Here is a 26,541-nt window from a genome sequence, read left to right on the forward strand (position 1 = left end):
AGATGGCTCTCATTTGATTTTGAATAGAGATTTACTATCCTTCATGAAACTAGCGCTCACTCTGTCGGCCCCCAAGCTTCACAATCAGAGGATGACACAGAAACAGAGTCAATGAGGATTTCCGGGGGTGTCAGTTGTCACGGTTTGACTGCAGTGGCAGGTTCAGGACAGGCTGATGTGGATGCTGGTGCCGGCTGAGCCAATGTGGAGAACCAGGTGGACATGGCCGTCTTGGCGCTGGTCAATGCTCCTCCCACTGACTGACCTGAGAGTGGAAAATAGAGAATTTCACTTTACTTTTTTGTTTTTCCTACAGTGACACAGAACGATTTCTTACAGTAGACATTTGATTACTTAATAAGGGCAAAGTCATGGTTACAGCTAGGTCTGTAAGTGTTTCTACAGTCTTTTATAAAACTTCATTCAGTTTGGTATTTAAACACTTAAAAGCATGCTGTGTTTGACAGAGATCAGGTAACTAAGTCTCTGAAGAATACTCAATTTCTTTACCCTTTAGAAACTCTTGGGTTGCTTTTGCGGTTTGCTTTGGTTCATTATCACTTTGTACTTTACTGCTTGGTGTTTACCTTACAATATAAATTCCCTTGAGAGCTACTCTTGTGGTAATTTGGCAATACATAAATAAAAGCAAGCTGAAATTGAAGTGAAGGTTCCATTTCCTGGTTCCATGCCATAAGTCAGGGGTGGGGGAACTCCAGGCCTCAAGGGCCGCAGGTTTTAGATGTGTGTTTGATCCAACACAGCTGATTTAAATGGCTAAACTACCTCCTTAACATGTCGTGAAGTTCTCCAGAGGCCTGTTGATGAACTAATCATTTGATTCAGGTGTGTTGACCCAGGGTGATATCTAAAGGACACTGGCCCTTGAAAGCCTGGAGCTCCCCATTCCTGCCATAAGTCTTTCAAGTCTTATGTGGCGTTCCTGTTTTTGAGTGTAACTGGTGTTTTTTGCCCCTTGTTGTCAACTTTCTGTATTTATATTTGCCTTTGACAATGATATGCATACCTCCTCAAAAATGCTTCATTTGGTTGTATTTTGTAAAAGGTTTTTCTGAACCATGGAATTCTGTGATCATCCACTTCAGTGGTTTTCCAGGCCTTTTGGTGATGCTGAGCCAGCCCGTCTGCTTTTTAGGAATGTGCCACATTGTTGGATCTCTCTAATAGATTTATTTTTCAGCCTAATGATGGCCTACTTCACTTGTACTGTCATCTCTTTGGGGCTCAAACTGAAAGCTGAATTAAAGCTCAAAGTTTGCACTTTAATGACATGTTGACTGGTAACAGTTTGATCTGGGTTTAACTGAGCAGCTGCCTTACCGACTGCCTTCCCAGTCTGGACTACACTGCGACTGGTTGTCATCATGGCGTTTCCGATCTTCTTCCCTCGCTCGCTGTTCTGCACCGAGCTGCAAAGAGAAAACAAAAGGTTCACAAACGCCCAGAACAAGCAGTCTCTTTTCATCTCCCTGTCTACAATCTGACACTAAAGGAATTCTTCCTCCTTTCCAGGAAAGAAACCACATAAACGTGCTGTTGCTCAATGTTGCACAAACCTGTTATAGAGGATTATGTAACAGCAAAGAGGCTGAGCATCAGTCACAGGTGGTGAATGTGATGATCGGAGCTGACCCAACAGCGGAAACAAGACGACTAAGTTTCACAACAAATGTAGGGCTAAATGCGGCCGCGCCTAGCTTTATCTGAACAGCAGCTTGGCGCGAATCCAGCACACAACCTTTCACGTAGATCCCCGCTGACCTGACATTCAGCAGGAATCTCACTCCTGCATCATCTGGGCAAACAGCGGCGTAGTTAAAAAAGACGATGGGGATATATGTCAGCAGCTGCAGAGAGCAGACGTCTGTCACTCAAGCCTCTAATCAGCCGTTTCATCTGAACATAAACTCACTGTCAAGTTTACTACACGTGAAAATCAAACCAGAGGCCCGCAACGCCGAGGTTTGGGATGCACTTACAGGTGATGTGATTACGTCACTGGATTTCAACACACTCACATATGTTCTGTGAGCCAACAAGTCTCAATTTGTCTTATTTATGTTTATGTTATGTTAAATAAAATGCTTGAGGAAAACAAGAAAATCTTTAAGACAGAATTTAATGAATATGAAGGCAGGCTCTCGCTTTTATTCTCCATATTTATGGCCATATTTAACCTAAAAGACTGCGATTCAGACTACAAGTCTGCAGGGACTTATTAAAAAAGGTTTTTATAAAACTTTTCATCCTCATATAACTGATTTTTTCCCCCCTAAATGTGTGACTTCTTTCCCGTCACAAAATCGTGACTTTCTTCCTCAATAACTTGTTACTTTTTTATGCTTCACTTGACTTCTTTCTCTTCTAAAGTTTGACAATTTAAAAAAACTTTAAAAAACCCCTCAATTTATGTCTTAATAATGATAAATTTGCAGTCTGGGAATTTTTCTTGTCCATCTTTGGTTTATTTATTAACTCATTTTTAAAAAAGTTCAAATATGTGAGTTTCTTTTCCTCATAAATTTGTGACATTTCTGTAATATAACCCATCCTCTCCTGGGAGCTTCCTCCCTTTTTGGCCCTATTATGTCAAGTGTAATACACATCAAAAGGCAGAGAAAATAAACTAAATCAATGCAATAACTGTGAATATTAAAGCAAACATTCAAGATTTCCACTAAGAAAAACTGCTGCCAAGATTCAGAGTGGCTCTGAGAGGCCTGCAGGATGTAAAGTCTACATATGAAACCTAAAACCAAACAGAAAATGAGACGTGTGCGTAGTGCCATCATTCCTTCAAACCACACAGAGCCAGAGTAGCATCGACGTGACACCGCTCTCCGCAGAAGCAGAGCAGAGCGTCAACTTTGCGGCATCTTGGAGTCAGACGGCAGCGCCCTGCAGCGCCGTCGCCTGCAAGTGGATCTGCCAAACAAGCTGCGGTTGCTAAGCCCATGTTGCTAGGATCAATAATCCAGCTTTGTGGCTGCTCATTTCCTCGGCAGGAACCTCTCCTCGCTGTGCTTCTTTTTGGCTAAAGTAGAGGATCTGCTGACGGACAATCCCAGCAGGGCAGTTGGGTCACGCAAGTTAAAGCAACGGAATATAAGTGAGAGTAGAAGTTTCCTAAATGAACAAAGTAAAATAAAATCTGTTTGTTTTATATTTTCAGCACCCCATTTGTTACCATCACCGACTCAACAGTGCCACCAGTAGTCAAATTAAAAAAATTTAAATAAAAAAAATCTGCAAAGCTTGCAAAATTAGCAGCTGTCTTTAATGTTTGGATGATTGTTGTTGTTTAATCATCTTTTGTATATGACTGTATTGCAGCACATTGTTCCCAGGGTTTCTTGGAGACCATATTTAGTATAAATCTAGAAAAATAAAATATATCAGTAAGAGTAAAATATATGAGTAAGGGACAAAAGCACCATTAATTTATTTATTTTGGTCTTGCAAACGTCCCTGTTAACAAAGCTTATCCTGATGCAAGTGTCTAACGTCCATTAGCACTGCTAACAATTCCTGTCATGTTGGATTTGAGACTATTTTAAACATTCTGACACTAAAAGCTTTTTTTAAACTTAATCCATATAATCTCCTTTATATGAATGTGGGTTAATTTACCATCACAGTCGTCTGTTGACATGTGCTGTTATGACAATTTCTTATGGTCAAAATGTGTCCGAACAATAATTTCACAACTTTTACATTCGTTTCATGTAGAGAAATTGTGGAAATATGCGGTTCCTTTGTTTTGATATTATCGGCTTTCATATTAACAAGAAAGTATTCCTGTAGAAAATATGATGTAAAATTTAAAAAACTTTTTAAAGCCTTAACCATGAAATAATTGCCAAAAGAAACATTTTTTGAGAACTGAGTGTTTATTGAACCTTCCGATTGGTCTTTAAAATAAATGAAATATTAATTTGCATATATGAGTGTTCATTTGTATCATATTTGCTACAGTGGGCATTTTTTGTAAGTTAATAATTACAAAATATATTGTGGAATTTATTTTGGTTTTTCAGTGGGGAAAAAGAAAAGCCAGAACACGATTTGCTTTAAAGGGCTCGTTTTGAATTTGTCACTTTTTCCTTATAAAATTCGTTACTTCTTTCTCACAAATTTTAAAACAAAAGAAGAAACCTGTGATTTCTTTCCTCGTAAGTCTGTGGCTTTCACCTTGAGAATTTCTGGCATTTTCTTTTTTTTTTTTTTTTCCCCCCCCTTCCAGGAAAATGTTGCAATTTTTCAGTTAAAAAAAACAAAAACAAACAAAACACTTTCTTTTTTCTTTTTTAATTTGAGAATTTGTTACTTTTTCCTTGCAAATTCGTCTTTTTTTGTTAATTTGTTCCTTGTTTGGTACATGAACAACTGAATTCCTGATAAGTCACAAGTGATCCCATCTGGATATTCTTAGCCTGGTCGCTTGAGGGTTAAGGATGGCTCTTGACACTGGTTTAGTGGTTTATGTTTATTCATTACACATGATTAAGGAAACCTACTTAAGATCTTAAAGCTCACATATGATCAGAAATACATCAAAATTAGAGTATTAGTTTAATACTAATGAATACTAATGAACGAGATCCAGAATCACGGTTTTAAATGTTTTGCTCAAGATGAACTGCAGCACTGGAAAAAAATCTTAACTTTGAATGTGTTCAGGGGAAATCTGGGTGAAATAATGGAAACTTTGTGGCTCACATGTAAACCTGCCACCCAGTTTCACACTGGTTTCCAGAAAGCCCAGAGCGTCTGTGTGCACTCTCCATCGAGCTGAGTGACCCAAAAAAACAGCTCCTTATATAGCAGAGCGCGGTACGCCAACAGTAAAGAATCAGTGTGTGTGTGCGTGTCTCTGCAGCCGTGCAGCTCATCACATGACTCTGTTTTCTGAGAGCATCTCTGCCACCGGCTGCTTTTTGTCCAATGCTGATGACAAGGGGACATGAAAAGAGTTGGCCTTTAGTAGCCCCCTCCTGGCGCTTCAATAATACACATGCAACACAGCACATTCACAAGGAAGTCAAGCGTGGCACTGAGTCTTTCTCTTTCTTTAATCCAGTGATGAGCTGAGTGGAGTGCACAGACTCAGCCTTCTTTTAAACTTTCCCAAGCAGTGGGATACATCAGGCTCGTCACCGTCTGCCCCACTAACCCCAGTCCCCCCCTCTTCCCCAGCCGTGATGTCTCAAGTTGCAGTAAAACAGCTCTGTGTTTACCGATGCAGGGAAACACAGGGGGAGAGCTTTCTGCTGATTCTCCAGCTGATGAGAAGCACCAAGGCAGCTCTTTGGGGTCAGGAGAATGTCCCGAGACTGACGGACACCAAATAAATAAATAAAAGGTCACCGATGACACATGTTACTAAAGAAAACACAACAAGCTTTCTTGGTATGATAGAACATTTTAATATGCTGTTTTATTGGCTGGTGTGACTCATAGCTGTCTTGGCCGATACAACGCAGCAGGTTGCAAAACACTTGTGACTTCTAATCTACTGATTCATGTTTCTCAATACAAATTGTCCTCCTGTTTTTTTGTTTGTTTTTTTTAAATCTTTTATGCCTGCACATGAATTTCCACTCCTTATTTTTCTGACTGAGCACAATTTTTCAGCTGCACAGTCTCATATGTACTGATATATCTACACAAAATGAATATTTTCTACAATTAAAAGGAGAAACAGGAAGTTGGGGGGATTGGGTGGTGAAGTGTTCACACGGTTCACACCAAAGACCAGAGTTTGCGTCATTTATGTCAGAGGTTTTTGCATTTCTACTTGAAGTTTCCAAGTTAAAATACTAAAACTTATTAAACATCATCATAATGCTACGTTTTCTGTGGAAAAAAGATGATTTTGAAGACTTGGTTATGTTTAGGAAAAAGTACAGCGCATACTACTCATTTTAAAGCTCTGTTTTCTTGGTTGCCATGGTGATACTAAAGCATCTGGACAACATGTGTCCTGCAGACACTAAATATACTTCCTATTGGAAGTTTTTATTTCACAATAAATAAATAAATAAATAACTGAATAAATAAAATGACACAATATGTTCTCACAAAAACAAATAATCATCCTGTTTTTTTGTGACTATTTTAATTTTTTGCTTTGGCTTCTTTATACTTAATATTTTATATTGCATGTGTAAAAATACTCGTTCAGTGTTTCTATTGTATTTGTTTTTATTTATTTTCTACTAAAAGACAACTCTCGCGCGTTCTTGATTCAATAACTGTAATACATCGGTGACCTTTCTCATCCTATTTAGTGCCACTTGATATTTGATTCTGATGTCTTTACGGAAATAAACAGTTGCAAAGATTTTGTTCATAGTAAACGGAGATGTTCACAAATCTAAATATAGCAGCCGTACTGGAAGCGCTCCAGAGGTTAACGGGAACGTGATCCTAATCGGGACACCTGCCAAATTTAAATCAAGTCATTTCTATGGGCCGATTACCAGAAAATCTTCCTGCGCAGTCTGCAGAGTCACTGCTCCGATTCTCAAAAAGTATTTTATATATTATTCAATAATTTATGATTTTTTTAAACTGCAAAATATGTTTTATTATATTTAATGAATTTTAATTTGAAATTTTGCTAATTTTACATTATTTTCAATTTATACGTTTTATAATTTTTCAAAGTAAATGTGCTAAAAGTGCGCAGGGGTGTCTGTTGATCTAGTAGAAGTCTCCTGATTGGACGCTGTGCAGTTACACTAATCTAACCCTGTGCTGTTTGTCTGTGTGTTTGTTTACTGAAGCATTACGACAAATTTCTCAGGGGCCATGTCACCGAACACCAGAGGGTAAAGCGAGAACTTTGGGTATGACAGCCAAGCAGATCCTACCATGAAGCTAAGTTAGAGACCTAGACACTCTCCACTGTGTGTGTGTGTTTGTGGTGGGAAGGCATTTATCTGAAGCGTAACACTAGACGCGGCACTCCAGCTGTGGACGGAGTCGCCTTTCATCCACACTTCCTGGAATGAAACTGGAGCTGAGGCTGAAGAAGTCTGGCTCCGTTTTTGAGAATGAAACTCACTCATAATTAATGACTCCGGCTGATATGAGACCCTCGCTGCCACTGCAACCCCCGACCCGAGACGACTCTGACCGCTGAGCTGCTATATCCATCCAAGCGACGCGCTGCCTGCTGCTCCTTGTCATATACTGTATTCATAAAGTATTCACAGCTGGGGTGTTTGGGTGCACTGAGCCTGACAGCCATTGGAAATTTAATCATCAGTGGGTCTAAAAACAGACGCTAAAATTTTAAAAACACATTCTTCAGAGCTGGGACTCTCAATCTCCCATATTTTGACTTATTTTTACTTCATTTGGCATTTTAAGCAAACACTGTTTTACCATTTCCAGCTCCATATTTTCATCCTTGGACTTTTTTTAGAGTAACAATTGCATGATTCAAAGTTCAAAATAAACTATTTATATTTTACTGGGCCTTGGTGCAGACTCTCATATTATTGCCCGTCTGAAAAAAAAACTGATAACCCCTCATTGTGACATTACAGAGCCAACAGTAGAAAACACTGAAGGAATCTGAAGCCTGAACCTTTGGCTCATAGGGTTTACCTACACAAACGCTGGCATCATTATTTGTAACTTTGGCCCTTTTTAAAAATAAACTGTCAAGATCTTTACGGTACAAATATATCAACTTTTGCATGTGTTAAAAATTAGACAGCTCCTTCAAAGTAAAAGCTAGAGGATTCAGCAAAAGTGGGAAGGATACCTAAAGTGTTACTTTAAGAAAAAAGAAAAAAAACGTCTGGCAGGGGGAACAAACAAGGAGAACTTATCTTAAAAATGCTCAGAATGTGCCTGGGGGGGTGATCTTGTATCACGTTGTTGAGAAGACAACCACTCCTAGGCAGACCCTGATACACCCGCCCAGTATCTCAGCACGTATGCATAATGTAACGGTCAACAGTATTGAATGCAGAGTTTAGTACTAACAAAACATGTCTGAAGGTTCTCAGTCATTAAGGTCATCGTAGTCTTAGTAGCTTGGAAAGAAAAGCGTCTGGACTTGTTCAAGTTTCTTTTCACCTCTCATCCAAGAAGCTTCTTCAGTTCAGAGAGGAACTGGTGGAGAGTCCCAGATTTGTAAGCCCTATTGGGAGTGTCCCTCAGAGGGTCATCAGAATCAGAATATTTTATTGATCCTTAGGGGAAATTATTTTGGTTACAGTGCGTTCAGTGGTGCTTTTTGGTACTCAGTCTCTCACTGAACGTGCTCCTGTGACTGACCAGCATGTCATGGAGTGGGTGGGAGGTCTATTACACCTTAAGGGAGTCCAGCTATGGACCCCCTATTGATCTTGTACCTAATAACACAAGCCAAGGTGTGAAAATGGGAGTGCGTCACAATCAGCCAAGGTTTCGTGGGACCACTTGACAACTAAGGTCAAGGCGGGGCAAGGTCTCACGATGAGTACTCCTGCATCCTGCAGGTGTCACTTTACAAACTCTGTGTTTGGTTTAATAAAGAGGGAAAGTTCTGCAGATAGTCTTTAAGCAAGGCTTTAAAGACAGGAGCCCCATACTCTCTTGCTCCCTCTGCTGCTGCAGCTTTGACTTCTTCTAACCACCACTAGAGGGCAGCAACATACACGCTCTGAGCTGCAGAAAACAAGCGATGGGGTGAAGCTTCACCCTGCATCTTATCTGCTATTAAAACTAGATACAAATCCCTGATTTTTAGAAGAAAAAGAAAATAATAATAAGATAACATGAAATTGCACTCACTGTGAGAGTCGTAGCTTTACGTCGGCTACGCTGTACTGACCCTGGAACGGATGTCTACAACGGAGAAGATGGGATCATGAAAAACAAATAAGAAACATTCAAAAGCTGCAGGTAACAGAAGTCAGTCGCTCTCCTGTCCACCTACCCTGGGGTGACGGCGGTCATGCCGGGGTGCTTGTTGCTGTACCACACCCGGTAGTTGTGGGTGATCTTCCACGCTGTGACGAAAGGTGCCCCGTAATCTGCCAGCAGCCGCTCGCTATCTGAAAGGAAGAGATGGGAAACAAAGACATCAGTTACATGCAATATGGCAGCGCCAATCCTGACTAGTAAGGCATCTAAACAGGATGAGAGCTTTATGAGGTTTTTTTTAAGTTGTACTAGTTGGAAATAAAGTTAAAACCAACTATCAGATGTGGAAACAGCTAGAAATGCAGGATAGATTTATTTATCCCGCTCGTCTTGTCTGTTTTTCACACATTATTCTGTCTGTTGTGATTTAGTTGAAGACATTAAACCTAATATAAACGCCCCGTCCATTTCTAAATGCGTACAAGCTCCCACATGTGTTTTATGGAAGCATGTGATTGCTTGTAAGAGCCTTTCTATGTGTTTATTTTACACATTTATTGTGAACAGTTTTGATTGTCTTACCTTGCTGTAATGCAGAAGACAGTAAGGAGTGAAGGTAGAGGGTGAACTGGGCTCTGATCCACTCGTCTCCACCCTCCCAGCCCGTCCCGTCCAGGAAGACATCGTCGCGGTTCTCCGTCACGTGTTTGACCAAGTAGTCGGCGAAGCGCAGGTCTGCAGTGGTCAGACTCAACATCTTTCTGAGCTCGGGGTCTTGGATCTGGATACGAGCTTCTTCCACCTGAAGCAGTGAAGTATTAAAAAAAAAAAAAATTAAATACTTACATTTTAAAAAGTTAACACAACAGTTTCACACACACGGGACTTACTTCGACGATGGCGTCACTGAGGTGCCTCTGCTGACGGAAGAGGATGTTGGTTGCTCCGGCGACAAAGCCTCGCACCGTCACGTCTGACAGGAGGTGATGCTGCTGCAGCGCCATGTAGGGCAGGCACAGGTAACCCTGGAAACAAGAAAAGACAAAGGCCGCTGTGTTTATGACAGCCGTACACCTGCTTATCTCCACCCAGCTGTCTGAGCTGAGATTTTAATGGTTAATTATTAAACAATATTGATAAATTATAAAGTTGTGTCAAGAAGACATTTCTAATCAAAAAGGTGAAACAGGAACAGGTGCAATCAGGGTCACGCAGAAAACTTCAGAAAAGACTCACAAGAAGACGGCAATTGGCAAAAGTCCTCTCAGATTTAGGTCTGAGGGTTGCACCAATTCAAAGGAAACAGAATTTTTAACAGAAGTATTAATCGCTGCTGTTACCTTAGTGAAGATGGCGAGTGGCAGGCCGTACTGATCCTCCTCCAGACCTGACACCAGGCCCTGGGTGACCCCTCCCTGACCGGTGACTGCCTGCGGCTGCACTGTGATCGGCGTTCCGGGTTTGGAGTCAAATGTTTCCGGGAGCTCTGGCTCAGTCTCAGAAGGTGCCTCTTGCGGTCCACCTTCGTCCAGCACGCTGGGGTCCAGAGTCTCCCACTCGCTCTCGGAGGACTCAGGAGAGATGCGTGAGGGCGGCTTGAGGTGGTGATTGTCGCCCTCTGAGCTATTCCCAGAGGATTCTGTGGCAGGCTGGGCCGTCTCCACCCCGAGGTCAAGGGCGGAGCTATCGATGTCGGTGACAGACACAGAGACGAACTCTTCGGCACCCGAGACACTCTCCACTAAACTCTGGTCCTCTGACACGCTGCTCTTAGGTCTGTAGTGGGACGAGTCCACCAGGCCGTGTTCGATCATGCCTGCACGAATGTCACAGCAAACACGTTCTATCAGTCTACTACTACAATTGCACCACAGGCTGCAAAGCCTTTCACACTGGAAGAGCACAAAGATATTTGCAGGACAGGTTTGCATAACATGAATGTGTCATATGCCTAACAGTTAGCCAAAAACGAAAATAATCACTAGAATGAGCATAAAGTCAAAACTGGAACAAAATAATCAATAAAATGAAACAAGAATCCAAAACACAAAAACAACACAAACAGTTTTATTAGAGAACTCCTGTGCCGGGTGTCACAAAGCCCTGATTCAAAAGATCAGTGCCAGATCTGTCTTCCTCTTGGAGTTACTGACCTGGAAACAGCGATAACACTGTCATCAGAGCTCCTACTAGTCTGTTGACAGGAGACACATAGAACAGGACCTGCAAACATGAGCAAGAAGAAAGAAAGAAAAGAGGAACAAAATGGATGAGCAGACAGAATAAGAAGTGAGACATGAAGGCAAAACAGCAGAAAAACGTTTTTAAAAACACAACTAACACACACACACACACACACGAGTAAATCGCATTCACAGATCAACAATTTAACAGGACTTAAATGGCAGTAATGGAATCAGCCTTAAAAATGTATTAAGTCAAATAATGGAGGGTGGACTTCACAGCAACTAAGATCATTAAATATTTAAAAATGGACGAGACACACAGAATTTAACAGGATCTATAAGTGTATAAAAGACTAATACAATTAATAAAGGAGCCAAAGGGTCATCCCATGCCAATTCACAGTGGCTAAAAGCTTCCAGTAGACATTTCTTAATAGAAACTGTGCGAAACTTCAGGTCCCTGCTGTCAAGGCAAACTGGAAAACTACCTGAGCTCGATCCTTTAAATGTTTTAGGATAAATATCCGGTGTGATGGGTCTATGAATATGGATGCCTAAAAAGATTTGTATGTCTGATCTTGGACATCAGGTTTGGAGACTTTTAGAAAGAAAAATGTTGCAAGTTTAAAGTAACTTGGGCAGATTTGCCTGCAAGGAAGAGGGAAGGCGTGGGTAAGACTAAGTTTAAAATATACAAATTTTTTTGGAAACATTTTTCAGTGTATAAAAAGGCACAGGAACTTTTTTCAAAAGTCTAAAAATAGAAATAACTACAAATCAGAGACATCAGAGATGCAGCAAGCTTTATCCAATGTGAATCTGTCTCTGCCAATACTGAGCACCACTCAACTTAAAAAGCATACTGATCAATATCTGAATCCCAAGTATACATTAACATTATATGGTTATATTTAGAGCAAATATGGTGGAAATGTTTGTCTAGAAAAACTGGGTCAGGACTCTCTTATACCTGAAAGGGACTGAAAGGAGTCATCGGGAAGATGAGCTAAAAGAGCCACATCATAGAGGCCTCGTCTTCTCTTAGAGCCAGGACTGACAGAACCTCAAAATTACCAGATTATATGAAGAAAAGGGGAAGGATGCATCAAAGTTTGAATTCTCACCTTCTTTTCCAGCAAAATGAGCTTAAAGATGATGAGAGCCTGCAAAGATTTAAAAATAAAAAATGTAAATAAACAGGATATTTTGGGTGGATTTTAGTGCTTAAAGTAATCAGATTTTCCCCACCTTGTGTCTGAAGTGCAGGATTAGATCTCTCGGCGACATCCCTGATGGGAGAAAAACAAAATGTTTATGAAAAGGATAAATAAAAGCTGAGATTTGTTGTTAAACCCTCCTGTTATCCGACAGATCTGGCACGTACCTAGATAAACCTGTGATCCGTCCAGAGCTGAGCCCCTCAGAGAGCTGTTCATGTGGTCGTACAGTTCCTGCAGCGAAAACAGGAGGTGAGCAAGCAGCTGACCGGAAGGTACAAATACTACTACCTCACTCAAACAGGTTTAGTCTGACTGTTTTCTCACCTTCAAGATTGAGATCTGTGAGAAGTCTTTCTCCTCGAAGTAGGCGTGTGTGATGAGCTGAAGTTTGGCTTGGAGCAGACCGTAGAGAGGCTGCGAGGAAATTCAAACACACCGTACGTGAGTGAGTCATTTACAGTGTGACCCATAAAAATCCTGTCAGGCTAATTTCTGCTTTATATTTATTTAGCATGGGTGGCGACATCCTTTGTCTTGATGCTTTTCCTCCTGCCTCTGTTTTTCTCCCCCACTCTACAGTTGGCACTGCTAAAACAGGGCCTGTGGTCCCCTCCCTAAAATTGTATTGTCATAGCAACATAACCATGTGTGGAAATCCCAACAGGGACAAGGGAATGCTGATATGATTTTTCTGGGAAAAACAGTGTTTTGCCCCCTCAATGAATCCCTGTAAATGATGTTCAATTATTTATTCCTATGTATGGGGGGGAAAAAGGAATACCCTGGTTTGCCTCTGAATATTACCTCATAAGAAACTGAAGTTTCTTATAAAGCCAAAAGATTTAAGGGTAAAACATAAAACATTATGAATTAATTCTCAATGGTGACACATATAGATCAGCAGACAGTGAGGAGGCCACAGTGCCGGGAAATAAAAACATCCTCTCTACACGATTTCCTTCCACTTCTCCATGTGAGCTCACTGCAACATTTTACGGCCCACTGACTTAATTTAATTTTTAGACTGAAATTAAAGCTTATTAAATTAAGTCGTCCAGTGACTGACTCACCACTCGACTGAGGACACAGACGCTCTTCTGAACAGTCTCCCTGGTGACATCAGCCTGCCGGACCTTTAGGGCCTGAAAGACGAGCAAGAAAAAACAATCGTGAAATAAACTTCCCTCTGCAAGCTCTGCTTTAAATTGATGCTGCAGTTACAGCGCAAAAGGTTTGGGTCAGTTTCACTAGACTCAATGCAAACAACAGACACAGCTTTGGGTCTGAAAAGTGAAGCAAATGCAGAAACCTAATAATGCACATTTACATCCTATAATGACAATAATAGCCAACAGGCGGCTAGGGTTAAGGTACCATGGCTACCATTTTTAGGAAGTACGGCTTAGAGCAGAAAGGGAAATTGAGAAGAGAGTGTGACATGATCTGGGATGGTCCACAGCTCTACCATGTGAGATGCAAGGGTCCCAAATGTTTGAAGTTATTAAATGTGAAACTACAGACCTCACTTACAGTGGTGATCATCACACTTCACGTCACCCTTTTCCTGCAAACGTAGCAGCTCTGTCTCTAGTTTTAGCCACTTGATCACAATGGCATCTTTTTCTCCTGGAACTAAAACACCTCTTTCTTTCAGGAACTACTCTTGCTTTTGGGACGAGGCAATTCAATTCTATTCAATTGTATTTGTATTGTGCCAAATCACAACAACAGTGGCCTCAAGGTGCTTTATACTGTAAGGTAAAACCCTTCAATAATACAAAGAAAACAGAAATAATCAACCTCGGTGGCTATTAAAGAAATGAGGAAGTTTAAGGCACATTTCAAACCTTTTAGCAGTAGCTGCAAATGACATCCTACCAGGCTCTTACAAAATCAGTAAAATTAAAAAATATATTTACATAAACTGCCTGGTTCCCCACCCATGTCATGGGCGTAGCTTTCTGTCATAGAGCTGCTGCACATAGGTGCCTGCTCATTAAAGTGTGCCTATTGCCGTTCATAAACTGACCTTTGCTTCTATTTGACGATAACAGGACACTCCATAGACACACTTTGTGTCTCCACTGAGAGGCGGCAGGTGAAAATACACCGTGTCTGCAAACCAACAAAAAGACACAATCACATTATTATACTACGTGCTAAAGGGCAGAAAGAAAAGAATAAACAGCATGAGAAAAATCACTTGTGTGCAGTTAGATGAGACTGATATGCATTTTCTGTGGTAAAACAGCAGATTCAGCAAAGACCATCAATACAATAAAAACCAGTAAGTTTAGATAAAGAGTGTTTGTGGAACTGCAGTGACTGACGGCAGGTTTTCAGACCAGTTGTCAAACTGGATAAACTTGAAGGCAGAAGCAAACATTTACAAGTTGCTTGGTGATAGCTGGAAAAAAGAAAAGAAAAAAAAAGCCGTTCTTCATGTTCAGATTAACTACAGCTCACAAGTCACGAGTAAGAGTTTGTGCAGTTTACACTCTGTTTAAAAATGTTTGCTTTAAGTTTTACTTTTAGTTCATCAGAAGCAACGTTTAAGAAATTCAGAACCGGCTTTACAAGACAGACACCTGCACATATCCCATCAGCCAATCACATGGAAGCATGAGGACACAGTTGAGACAACCAGCAGAAGTTCAAACTGAACATCGGAAAGAGGAAGAAAGAAAGGCGATTCGAGTGGCAATGAATGTGGTATTGTATGCAAAAGAGCATCTCTGATGATGTACACACAAAAAAACAGCAGCAGAAGCCCACAGTGGGTGTGACTCCTGTCAGCTAACAACAGGAAACTGAAGCTACGAAAGCTCACAAAAACTCGACCCTAAGAGACTGGAAAAACATGGCTGCATCTGATGAGTCTCAATTTCTGCTCCAAGATTCAGAGAGTCGTATCAGAGGGTACAACAGTCATTTTAATATTTCAATAATCAGTTAACGCCAGAAAAAAAAGCATATTAGACAGAAATGCTTATTCATTGTGCTGCGTTTTGTGTTGTTTTCTTCAAACACAATTTTTGTTGCAGTATTTTGCAGAGTACATTGTACATTGGATGGATTTCCTGCCATCTAATTGGACACCACAGAATGAAACAGATTAAGTGTTCCAGCTGATAGAGAGGCACGGCTCTAACACTGAATATTACATCTATTTTACATTGAGAGTTCTTTGATAATTGTTTTATTAAACAACAATCAATAAACATTTTAGGGCTACTGAGAGAGCTGAGTATCAACAGTTTTGGAATCAGCAATTTTTTAATGGCCAGAAACAATAAATGAAGGATGACTGCATTTGAGAGTCATGTTGAACTATTTCGGTGCATTCAGGGACACTCTGGACATTTGAACAAATAAAATCTTTGCTACACTAGACGTCCAAATTCCCATCATCCTTTTAAGCATTTTAAAACTTGTTTACGGAGGCATCTCAAGCGTTTTGCTTCCCAAAAAACACATTTTAAAAAATGCTTTTCAAAATTAGCAGAAGAGAACTTCAAAAACACATAAATTCACCCAACAAAAAACCCCCAAGATAAATCATTATGATTATGGTTTATGTACAGTGAAGAATAAGGAATTCAAAAGGAGAAATTCTCATTACTGAGAGGTTTGGACTGGGAGTCCAAAAATCATGTGCTTTACAACCTGATTCCTCTTCTACACTCACTGGGAGATATTTACCAATATAGAAACAACGTCAGTCATCAATCAAAAGCACAAAGATTAGAAACTGCAGCGACACGACAGCTGTCCTCTGTCATTACTTCAGGGCTCAACCGTTCATTCAGTCTGAGGAGGGGGGCTGAGGAGGATTTCACAACGTGACTAGTATTTCCTCTGAACAAGACGACAGTGGGGTCACAAAGGTTAGACTGTGGACGTCACAGATTAAAGAAGAGGCAACGGCGGGGGCATCTGGGCAGAGGCCACACTCTCCGTACGTCAAACCCAACCAAGCAGCCCTGATATGCCAGGATCCAGCTCTCATGTCTCTGCTCAACACAGCACACAGATTCTGCTCCACTAGATCACCATCTTTCTTTTTTACTGACTGGATCACCTGTGCGAGGATGCGATAGCTTAAGAAAACTGCTTTGAAATCGTTTAATGAGACTGGTGATTTTCCAGTGCCAAACATGTGCAGGAGACTCCCTGTTTGCTTTTAGTGTTTCACAGAAGCAGCCGCTGTTGTTTCTTAATCAGTTCGCAACACGCTGGAGGCAACAAAGGAACCGATCCACAGAGATTTCTCTACAGTGAAAACTGTGCGAGTGGAGCTCAGGCTGATATGTATTCAAGGGAGACTTTTTAGACTCGGGGGGACAGCAGGGGGGCTCACAGGAAGTCAGCATAATTGATCAGACATAGCACCAGTGTAAACTCTCAAGGCTCATGCAGCAATGAGCCCTCCTGCATTATTTACTCATTTTGCAGCTCCATGTACATTATTACTGGATAATACTTATTGATTCATTAAAGCTGCAGCTGGAGATGATTGTAATTACTTTAGATACTGCTGGCCAGTTTAGGAAAGCCAAATTTAATCATACATTCATCCATTATTTATTACACGCCTTTGGACTGCAGGAGGACGTCAGAGTATCTGGAGAAAACATTCAGGGTTCCAGCCTCCTGGCTGTGATGCATCAGTGCTGACTACTGACCACTACACCACTGTGCCAAATTACAGTATTTGCTTCCAAAAATGTAGTAGAAAAAAGTAGAAGATGAAAGTATAATAAGAAAGAAAAACATCAAAAGTATATTAAAGCTGTACTTCAGTAAAGCAGAAAGCAACACCCGCATGTTTGATGAAGTACAAATGCCTTTCTGATACAACTCACCCATTTATTTGGGCTTGGGCCTGGCACCAACTTTTGAGCCCTGAGGTTGTGTTTATGTCTCCTCCCAGTCGCAAACTGGGGATTTTTCACATGTGAGTCACGTGTGTAATACGCTGCATGACAAATCTGAGTAAATACACCCAGTTATGTTGCAGCAATGGTCCTAGCCCAGTGACATTTGCTGGGGATAGGCCGGTGGCACTCTGCAGATATCTGCATACTACTTAAAATTTTATTTTATTAAATATATTTCAAAGAGGATGCACCTCCCCAGGCCCTGCTCTTCTGGACATAGCCCTCGACTTGGGAAAAAATAACAATTCTATTTTTATCCAGACCATATTTCAATAAACCTAACAAAGCAGTTTCTAATGATATTTAATATTAAAGTAAAGCAAGTGACCCCAGAATCCAAATCTGGGTTTTTCAGCCCTTAAAAAGTGATGAAAACTGAAGTCCAGAAACATGACTCACTAAATTAAATGGTGTATTATTGCAAGCTGTTCCTTAATATCCTGGATACTTTTACTAATCAGTCTCTTGGTGTAACAGCAGTCTCTGTTACATGAAGCCCTCGTTTTTTCACTGCTGAATCACCGAGCTGACCAACAAACAGCTGACAGCTCTGAGCAGGAAGTGAGAACTGTCCTCTCCATGCTGATGAGTGTAGTTTTTGAAGTTGAAACTACAGATATGAACCTTGGCTCGGTTCCTGCTATTTGCCTTCACAGGTCAGCGTGAAGCACGGGCCCGTCACATGACCGCAGCCACAACAGGCGAGTCACTCACTATCGCTCACACCCACCTCTCTGTTTACAGAAGTGACACCAGCCTTTTAAAATCACCGGAGGACAATCATGATTTTATCACCTGTGTGAGAAGCACCTGCTGACTCATTCCCACACTTTGAAAACTCAATAAAAAAACTTCAATAACAGTGATTTAAACCCTGTTTTATCGGCATAATAACCAGCCAGGTATCTGAGGCCTCCAATTATCTTGTCAGTAATTTGATGCCTTTTGATGAATATTACGGCCTGCTTCGTGGTACAGCCCGTCCAACAAACAGAGGACTGACACAAAGAGATAAACAACTATTCGTGTTCACATTCACATAACCAGTGACTGTAACACACGTCTTTGGGCTGTGCTAGGAAGCTCGAGTACCTGGAGACAAGTGGAGAACATGAAAACTCTACACGGGCCCATAAGCAAAACTTCAAGCTTCAAAAGCACATTTGAAGTCTCAGCAGAAAAATGCTCCATTTGTAAACAATCTGTCAGCACTCTGCAAATGAAGTAACACTGGGATCTTTGTAAGACTTCATAAGACTTAATTACAAAGTGAGTTTGTGCCGTACCCTCCTGGTAGTTGTGAGCTCCGTCAGGAAGAGCCAGGAACGGGAGGTACTTCCACTCTTCTGGGAGCAGGTTGCTGTCATGACCCTCGTCTGGCATCAGCGGCGGGTAAGAAAATTCGACCTGAGGAAAGAACGGAGAAAGAATAACACCTCATTTAGGCTGTTTTAGCTCACACGGGTCATCTGCGAACAGACTGAATACAAATGAGGACGTTTGTCAGTTTGAAGTCATGGAAAATTTCCATCACTTGCACTGAATGACCTCACATGTGTTTTCCTAATCATTTTACCCTCACCTCAAATGAAAACTTAATGAGGTGCAGGAGGTGCAGTTTGCCACGTCTTCTTACTGTGATGTTTTGTGCTGGACGTTTAGCTTCACTGAGGTATTTTAGTGGATGTAATCATAATAAATTTATACAGGGATGCTTCTCTAACGGCTCTAATTGTGTTTATCATAGTTATACTGTTTCCTGTATCTGGGACACATATTCTAAAATCTAATATCACTAATTATGAGCCGTTTGTGTATTAAGTACCCGCTTTATGGCCTCTAAAGTAATAAATCTTCCTACGCGACATCTGTTTGGAAGGGTAAAGGTAGACAATGTGGTAAAAAACATCACTTTACTACAGCAGTTGGAGTTAAAAAGAAAGACGTGGCTTGCAAAGTGCTTCACAAAATGAAAGTAATTTATAGAAACCAGATTTTATTGTCATAGTGTAACATCTGTAGTTTGTATGTGGGCTTAAAATGAAAATCTAAAGTTACAAATGCATCTGCCTATTAGAAAGTTATGGTATGCAGTGGAAGACACAGCAGCAGCAATTTACATCATGTTGATCATTAATTTTCCTGTTTAGTTGGACGGTGCATGCTATTACCGTCTTTCCGTTAATAAAAGACACTTCAGTGTCCCTTCTGCCATAGGAGTTATTAGTAATGTGAGAATTCAGCCAGCTCCTATAATGGCTCGATCATTTCACTCAGACAGGAAACCGTCCGAAGCAAAACTCAACCACAACTGTAGTGTCAAAGGCCGCCTAGAACATCATCCCAATGAAACTGATGGTGCAGAGGAATAGCCTAGAAACAGGCCTGCAAAGCAAATACCATGCACATCCTGGAAGCAGAGGATTTATGAGCAATCACTCTCCTCAAGCCAACTTGGTGTCACTGGAGTGGCAAAAAGAGATCCAACTAAATCAGAGAAGGCTTTGGATTAAGAGTAGACTCATGGGGGCAGTCAATAACAAAACAACAACAACATCTCAATGTGAAGAACACTGAAGACCCAATAAATGTAAAAAAAAGTTCGAAACAGATGTTTCCCACACCTTTTCAAATATTTTTGTCCAAACTTTTTGTCCAATTATTCCAAAACCTGGCCAAATGTGTTATTCAGGATAATTGAGTTTATCCCAACAACACTTTCCAGGTGATTTACTGGTCGGCCAACATTCACACCCTCACCAGCAGCCACAAGCTGTGGGTAGAGACCGAAAGAGTGTAGAGCTGTTCCTCCACATCAGGAGGATATATGACATTCAGGCATTTGACCCAGATGCCTCCAAGGTGAGCTGTTTCAGGTATGTGAGGAGACCTCGGGGGAGGAGCTCAAAACCAGCTCCTAGCATCACTTCGCACTGCCGCACACAGAAACAGCAGTACTATCAGGTAATCAAACTTAATTCTAATGACAAGAGAAAGAGAACTGCATGTCTGCAGCTCGTTTAATCAGCTTTGCTCCTTTCTCTACTGCCATTGATCCTTTCTCTACTGAGTCGGGTCCTAATTGAGGTTCCCATATGTGAAAGCACTTGAAATAATTACTAACGCTCAGCAACAGTGACTTAAGTGTACCTTAGAAAGTTTCATATACACATCACATTTCCTTACTCATGAAGTAATGAGAGAGAAGTAAAGTAATTTAACTACAAAGAATGAGTTAATTCAAATGCAATTGAAAAACAAAAACAGCGGACCCGCACAAGTGGAAGAGACAACTGCTTAAAGATTAAAGTTAGATTACAGTTTTCACACAGCTGAATAAACGACACACAGAAAACTGATTGAACAGAAGTGTGAGATGGTCGAGAATTTACTCCAATGTCCTGTTATATCTTAGATAGCAAGGAGCAGACGGCTGAGTTTATTATTAAACTTCACTGAGACAATCTGCAAATTTCATTAACAGTTTAATAAACTATCATCTTGTCTTTATTTTTATTTAGCACAGACCTTAAACACTTCAAGCTGTAAGCTAATGATAGTTATATAAGAGCAGACGCTGGTGCAATAAGATGCATGTTTTACGTCCAATGGATGATGATCTGATTAGTCGACTAATCGCAAAACTAATCAGTGACTAGTCGACTATCAAAATAATAGTTTGTGTCTATGGATGAAATGTCTAATTTGGACCGAGCTCCACATTTTGTGGCATTTTCATGCAAATCTGTCCATGAATTACTATGTAATCCTCCAAACAAACAAACTAAGCCAACTGCAAAACATGTTAGGGTGCAGATTTTTAATGTATGTGCCAATGTTTCTTAATGTACTGTTAAAAATAAACTTTGCAGATGCAAGGAATTAAAAAACTTTCAATGCCTTTATCAGGCTCATTTGTGCATTTTTATTTGTGTTTACATGCTTAAAAGTAAGTGGGAAAACATAAGTAAACATATTTCTGTGTGATGGATGTTCCTGCTGCATCACTGATTAAGGTTTCCAATAAAAAATACATGTAAAAGGCCTCGAAATCCTGCCAGGCAAGCAGATGGACAGCAGGTGAATAAGAGGAGGAGGGCGGTTGTGAAAGAGAGGCAGAGAAACGGATTAAAGAGCCAGGAACCCAATCTTGTGCCGCCCAGCAGGAGATCGCTGACCCTTATCCGATAACCTCCACCACCTCCATCCCCGAGTGCAGGCCCATTAAAGGCAACAAAGACTGCACACTGGGTGCTTTATCGGGGCTCTGGTCTCATCTTTACATCAGGAGAACTGCTGTTTTATCTTTGTGCTTGAGCAGCAGCTGTTTGCAAAACCGCAGAAAGAAAAACAGATGGAGAGCGGAGACAACAACACCACCACTGAGGAGGAGGAGGAGGAGGAAGTTCAGTGTGTAACTGCACATTTAATGAAATTTGAATCAGCAGCAGAAGAAGAAGAACAAAACAACAATGTGAGAGAAAATTAGAATGAGTAAAGCAGGGTGTTAAGCTCACTTTACATTAACGGCCACACAGAGTTTGGTCTTAGGTGATGATTTGTCAGACAAATTATTTTCACAATTAAACAACTGCTACAAATGTGAAATCTTGTAAACCTCCCCGTTGGAGGGCCAAAGTTTCATATGTAGTAAAAATCCTTAAAAAGATAAAAAAATAAAATAAAAAGGTAAACACTGAGTGCTACTGCCCCTCAGCAAGCTTCTAGAAGTTAGCCAATCAAGAAACAGCAGACTTAAACGGAAGGGGCTCTTTAAAGAGAGACTTTGTTTCAGGCAGAGGATAAACTAACCAGTCCTGTAAAGGGCCAGTGCAAGATCGAGCAGGAGTTTTTAAAACTTTTTAGCATGCAAATCTGCTCAAGTGCTGTCCTAGAATAATGAGTCAGTAATGCCTTCTGTCTGTCTTGTCAGCTGGGCACAAAACATATTTTTCACTTTTAAACAACAACTCCTATAATAGTGACAGTTTCAAGTGTCTTCTTTTGACCAAAAGACCCTAAATATTAAGTAAACAATGACATGAGACCAAGAAAATGTTTCTAAACAGCTCAAAGAAAACCTGAACTGATTGATTAATCGGCTTGTTGCTCCATTTTTGTGCATACCCAGATACAAGCAGGGTCCAGGAGCAGTGATGATGAGTATGCTGCAGCCTGTGATGAAAACACTGAACTGTTGGCAGCAGGGCTGGTGTTATATAACCATGTGAGCCCACAGCAAACAGCTGATCTTAACCCCTCTTACCTGACAGGGAAGCCAGGCAGTGAGAAGTCTGTAGTTTTTACTGTTTTTATGTTTAGAAATGTCCGCATTACTGCAGGACTGTGCATGCGCTGTTTAAAAAAACAAGAGCATAATAGACACGTAAGCTGACACTCGTACTGTACAGAAGTTTAGTGAAAATGCACCTTTATGTCAACTCGATGTGAGGACTCGGTTAGCAGTTAGCCGATGTTAGCTGGAAGCAGGGGTTCACGTACCTGGCAGCCTTTTTTGTGGTGAAATCCAACCACCACGATGTGCAGCACCGGCCCCTTCCCTTCGTCTCTGCCCTGAGGCTCCATCCCCGCTCCTGTACCCGCAGTCTAGCGTTGTTTTAGCTCCGGAATTGGATGTAAACACAGCTAACCGAGGCCGACTGTTCTGTCTATATCTCCCTGAATATGTGACAGCAGCACAGCAGAGATGATTTTCTCTTCCGCTTAGTCCCCACTGGCCAAATGGGCAAGAGCATTCCCCGCAGCGCACTTCCGTTTTCGCTTAGCGAAATTTAAGTTTACAGTTAATTGCTCCCCAAGGACAGTCTTCAGTTAAGTAGAGTCAATGGAGCACATTTACTTGGACAAAACGTTCTTAAGTGTGCAGACAAACGCCAAGGTTTTATTACAGTTTTTAAAATTTCTGCATTGATATTAAATTCAACTTAAAATAAAATGTCAGTTGAATTTAATTTACCTTAATAAATTCAGGTTTAATGAGATAAATGTCAATCTAGACTTTAAAGCTAGCTTAACCAAAAATACATTAATTTTACTAAAATCGAGACTTGTAAAGTATAATTATTTAGCTAAGTTGTGCTTACTAGCTTTTAACTGATTAACTGTTTTGTTGCCTATCTTATTAAATTACTTTTTAGCTAAGGTTTCCAATTGTATAATGTTATTAATATAACGTAATAAAAACATTAAAATGACAGATTAAAGTTTTAATTCGCTGTTGACCAATATAACATAATATAATTAGATAACAGTTAACAATTATATGGAGTGTATTTTTTTTTTCTTAAGCAGGACAGAATGAGTTTAAAGGCTTTAAATGCAATCAGGCTGAAGTTCTTGTGGAAAAAGTAATGAGTTGACTAACATTTCCTTCATATTTTCCTTCATTTCGATCTGGAATTTCATTGATATTATCAGACAGCTTGCCCTAGAATAAAGTCCGGATAATCTGCATCTAAAAAATAGATAGTTAGCTTAGCTCTTGTGTTTCCCGCTCAATAGACAACGTGCATGTCACCTTAAATTCCACCTGTCAAGGAGAGATGAAGCATAAATATCCGCGGTCAGATTTTACAGGGGTGAATTATCTTGATCTCTGTTCTGTTCTCTTTTTTAAACACAAAAATGATGTCATGTGTTCCTCGACACATCTTGCGCCATCGTGTGGAGACATACAGAATAATTTAATATCACCCTCAGGTGTGTGTGTGTGTGTGTGTTTTGTTTGCATTTTTAAAAAGTGTATTATATTTGGTTGCAACCATGAATGTTTGAATTTCTTAAAAAGGAGGCTCTTTTGTTTCCCCAGAGACGAAATTCTTCTGGATTGATTGATCTTGTCTGGCTGGCCCACTACTGTTCGTCTGTCGATTACTTCTGGCTTTGTGGAGGGAAGTCTCTTGATTGAACATGTCGGCTACAAACCCGTCGCAGCTGCTCCCGCTCGGTTTGTAAAATCTCTATGATGCTGTTTTTTGTTCCTGACGTCTGTGGGTTTAAATTGGGCTGTTCCGAGTCTGCGTGCGACGGCCGCAGTTTGAGCCGCGGCTCACTGAAAATCATTTTGTAGGCAGATGTTTGCTAGTTAGCATTAGCATCACGCCGGTAGGGAGCTAACGTTGCGGCTTTACTCTCTACAAGCACAAACAAAATGCTTCTTATTTGGTTTAGTTTATTAAAGTGGCAGAGAGGGCAGGTTTCTAGCTGAAAATTTACAGATTACTGGATTATCGTCTATTGCCCTATTGGCATGTTCAAAATAAATTTAAAAATTACATTGTCGTCTTTTTTATTCTATTTAGTTATTAAAAATTTATAGTATTTCAAAGGGTTAACTGTTGAGTCCTTAACAAAGATAGACACCAGTTAATAAAGTAGGTAGGTAAGTGAAGTGTAAAAAGTAGAAACACTCACCTGAATTACAGGATGTGTAATTTCTCTGTATGTTTCCTTTTGCAGAGCTTGTGGACAAATGTATCGGCTCCCGAATTCACATCGTCATGAAAACTGACAAAGAAATTGTCGGCACCTTGCTGGGCTTCGATGACTTCGTCAGTATCTTTTAATTAAAACGTGTCCAGATGAGCGAGTTAGTGCACGCCTCAACACCAACAATGTACAAAGTCTTACTGTATTGTGCTGCACACACCATCGACTGTTTGAAGTCATCCATGCTCACAGGTGGAGCCCATGCGATGAGAAGCAGTACGAGAACTATTGTGTTACTTTTTGTTTCTGTTTTATTTAGAAATGTGAGAGAGGACAGTTGCAGAATACCATTGGCACAAAAAGTGTGTAGATCTGTACAAACAAGGGACAAATAGACTGATCAAAAAATTTAAGGAAACAGTCAGTGATCACACTACAACAGTTCAACTTCAGGCATGTCAGGCGTGTCAATCTATCCAGATAGAAGTAATAAACCATGGTAATAAATGGTGTAGCAGATGGTGGCCACAGACCATTTCCTTCTGCTGTCAGATCTTATTCTGGTGCAGTGGGGCCTGGGTTCCTCCTGCTGTTGGGCTTCTTTCATTTTTACTCTTAAAAGTCTGATGGGGTATTATCATCACCTGAGTGGGCACCTCGGAAACCCAAGTTTGTGAATCCGATAACTTAAGAGGGAAGTCAGCTAGGATTTTTCAAATTGATAACATTGGTGCATCTTCTAAAGGGGCGCTGGTGCTGCTCTCGTGCACGTCTCCACATCCTCCTGCTCGTTTGTGTAAAGCTTTTAGCTGCACTTTGATGTCTCTTTACTGTTTATTGTTGCACAGTTTGTCTTTAACTGTGTGTGTCAGACATGGTCCTGGAGGATGTGACAGAATTGTAAGTACTCCTGTTGCATTTTTACTCTAACTACACCTTTTCTCGGGTTCACCACTGACTATATTTATAAACAAATGTGTTGCAGTGAAATAACACCAGAGGGGAGGAGGATAACCAAGCTCGACCAGATCCTCCTCAATGGCAATAACATCACCATGGTAAACAAACAAACGCCTGATTGTGTCCCATAATCTCCCCCGGTGTTTTAAACCTTCACAGGATGATTTATGGCTGCATATTTTCTCTTCTGCAGCTCATCCCCGGTGGAGAAGGACCAGAAGTATAAATGCCCGGAGGCCGGTTAACCTTCCTGTGTTGCTGTTCTTGACTTTATTATGTAATTATTATTGTTGATGTCTTGTTTTTTTCTTTGGGTTTTTCCTCCTGAATGAGAAAGATATTTTTGTAATAAGATTCCTCACTGATGAGAGGTGCACATGTCGAAAAGTTTTTCTTTGTTAAAAATAAATCTGAGGATGTCACACAGTCTGAAAAACACTTTTCTTTATTCATTCTTTACCACACAACTTAAAATTTAGTGCAAATCTTGGTATAAAACCAAAGTGTTACCATGAAACAGCAGAACTAAAAAAACCATCCAGTTGTTTATGTGTTTATTTTAAATGTTTATCAAACAAAGAGCCGGATACTTGATTGATATTGAGTTTAGCAGGTGATCAATGCAGCTGAAGGTTGTTTAAATTCATCCCAGTGGCTTTTCCCGTTCCCCGGGAGCCTCAGTACATCGAGGGCTTCTCCTCTCCTTTTGGGTTGGTCACCTTCTCCAGGTTTTTGCTGATGATGTCATAAAGCTCGGCCTGAGGGAAACGAGCAGAGATGCAGATTAATAATTGACTTACAGCAGCTAAAAATACATTGTTAGTGATTAAACTGTTTGAAAATCAGTTTTTTAATCTTAGAAAAACTCAAATATTTTATTTAAGATCCATTTTTTTTCCA

The 26,541-nt window shown here is 40.5% G+C and overlaps 3 protein-coding genes across 4 annotated transcripts in view; 1 reads left to right on the top strand and 2 right to left on the bottom strand.

The window, feature by feature from the left end:
- Nucleotides 1-24,794, bottom strand: avl9 (AVL9 homolog (S. cerevisiase)). Of its 2 annotated transcripts, none has more exons than XM_080306195.1 (16): nucleotides 24,667-24,794; nucleotides 18,519-18,639; nucleotides 14,322-14,407; nucleotides 13,363-13,434; nucleotides 12,617-12,706; nucleotides 12,457-12,523; nucleotides 12,321-12,361; nucleotides 12,197-12,235; nucleotides 11,040-11,109; nucleotides 10,227-10,702; nucleotides 9,777-9,911; nucleotides 9,469-9,688; nucleotides 8,960-9,077; nucleotides 8,815-8,868; nucleotides 1,342-1,430; nucleotides 1-265 (listed from the first exon to the last, which is right to left on the bottom strand). In XM_080306195.1, the coding sequence occupies exons 2-16, from the start codon at nucleotides 18,613-18,615 to the stop codon at nucleotides 138-140; spliced, it is 1,782 nt and encodes a 593-aa protein (XP_080162321.1). In that variant the 5' UTR covers nucleotides 18,616-18,639; nucleotides 24,667-24,794; the 3' UTR covers nucleotides 1-137. The 2 variants fall into 2 exon arrangements, with proteins under 2 accessions (XP_080162321.1, XP_026036037.1); XM_026180252.2 differs by lacking the exon at nucleotides 24,667-24,794 and adding an exon at nucleotides 22,735-22,965.
- lsm5 (LSM5 homolog, U6 small nuclear RNA and mRNA degradation associated) lies at nucleotides 23,732-26,077 on the top strand. Its single transcript, XM_026180254.2, has 6 exons — nucleotides 23,732-23,952; nucleotides 24,062-24,199; nucleotides 24,712-24,807; nucleotides 25,554-25,581; nucleotides 25,667-25,739; nucleotides 25,835-26,077. The coding sequence occupies exons 2-6, from the start codon at nucleotides 24,163-24,165 to the stop codon at nucleotides 25,865-25,867; spliced, it is 267 nt and encodes an 88-aa protein (XP_026036039.1). The 5' UTR covers nucleotides 23,732-23,952; nucleotides 24,062-24,162; the 3' UTR covers nucleotides 25,868-26,077.
- The window catches only part of psme2 (proteasome activator subunit 2), a 4,911-nt gene continuing 4,440 nt past the window's right edge, over nucleotides 26,071-26,541 (bottom strand). Inside the window, exon 11 of the mRNA XM_026180253.2 lies at nucleotides 26,071-26,399. Within this exon, the coding sequence (XP_026036038.1) occupies nucleotides 26,319-26,399 (81 nt within the window). The 3' untranslated portion in view covers nucleotides 26,071-26,318. The remainder of the gene's footprint in view (nucleotides 26,400-26,541) is intronic.

The sequence above is a fragment of the Astatotilapia calliptera genome, chromosome 9, assembly GCF_964374335.1.
Source record: "Astatotilapia calliptera chromosome 9, fAstCal68.1, whole genome shotgun sequence".
Taxonomy (NCBI): domain Eukaryota; kingdom Metazoa; phylum Chordata; class Actinopteri; order Cichliformes; family Cichlidae; genus Astatotilapia; species Astatotilapia calliptera.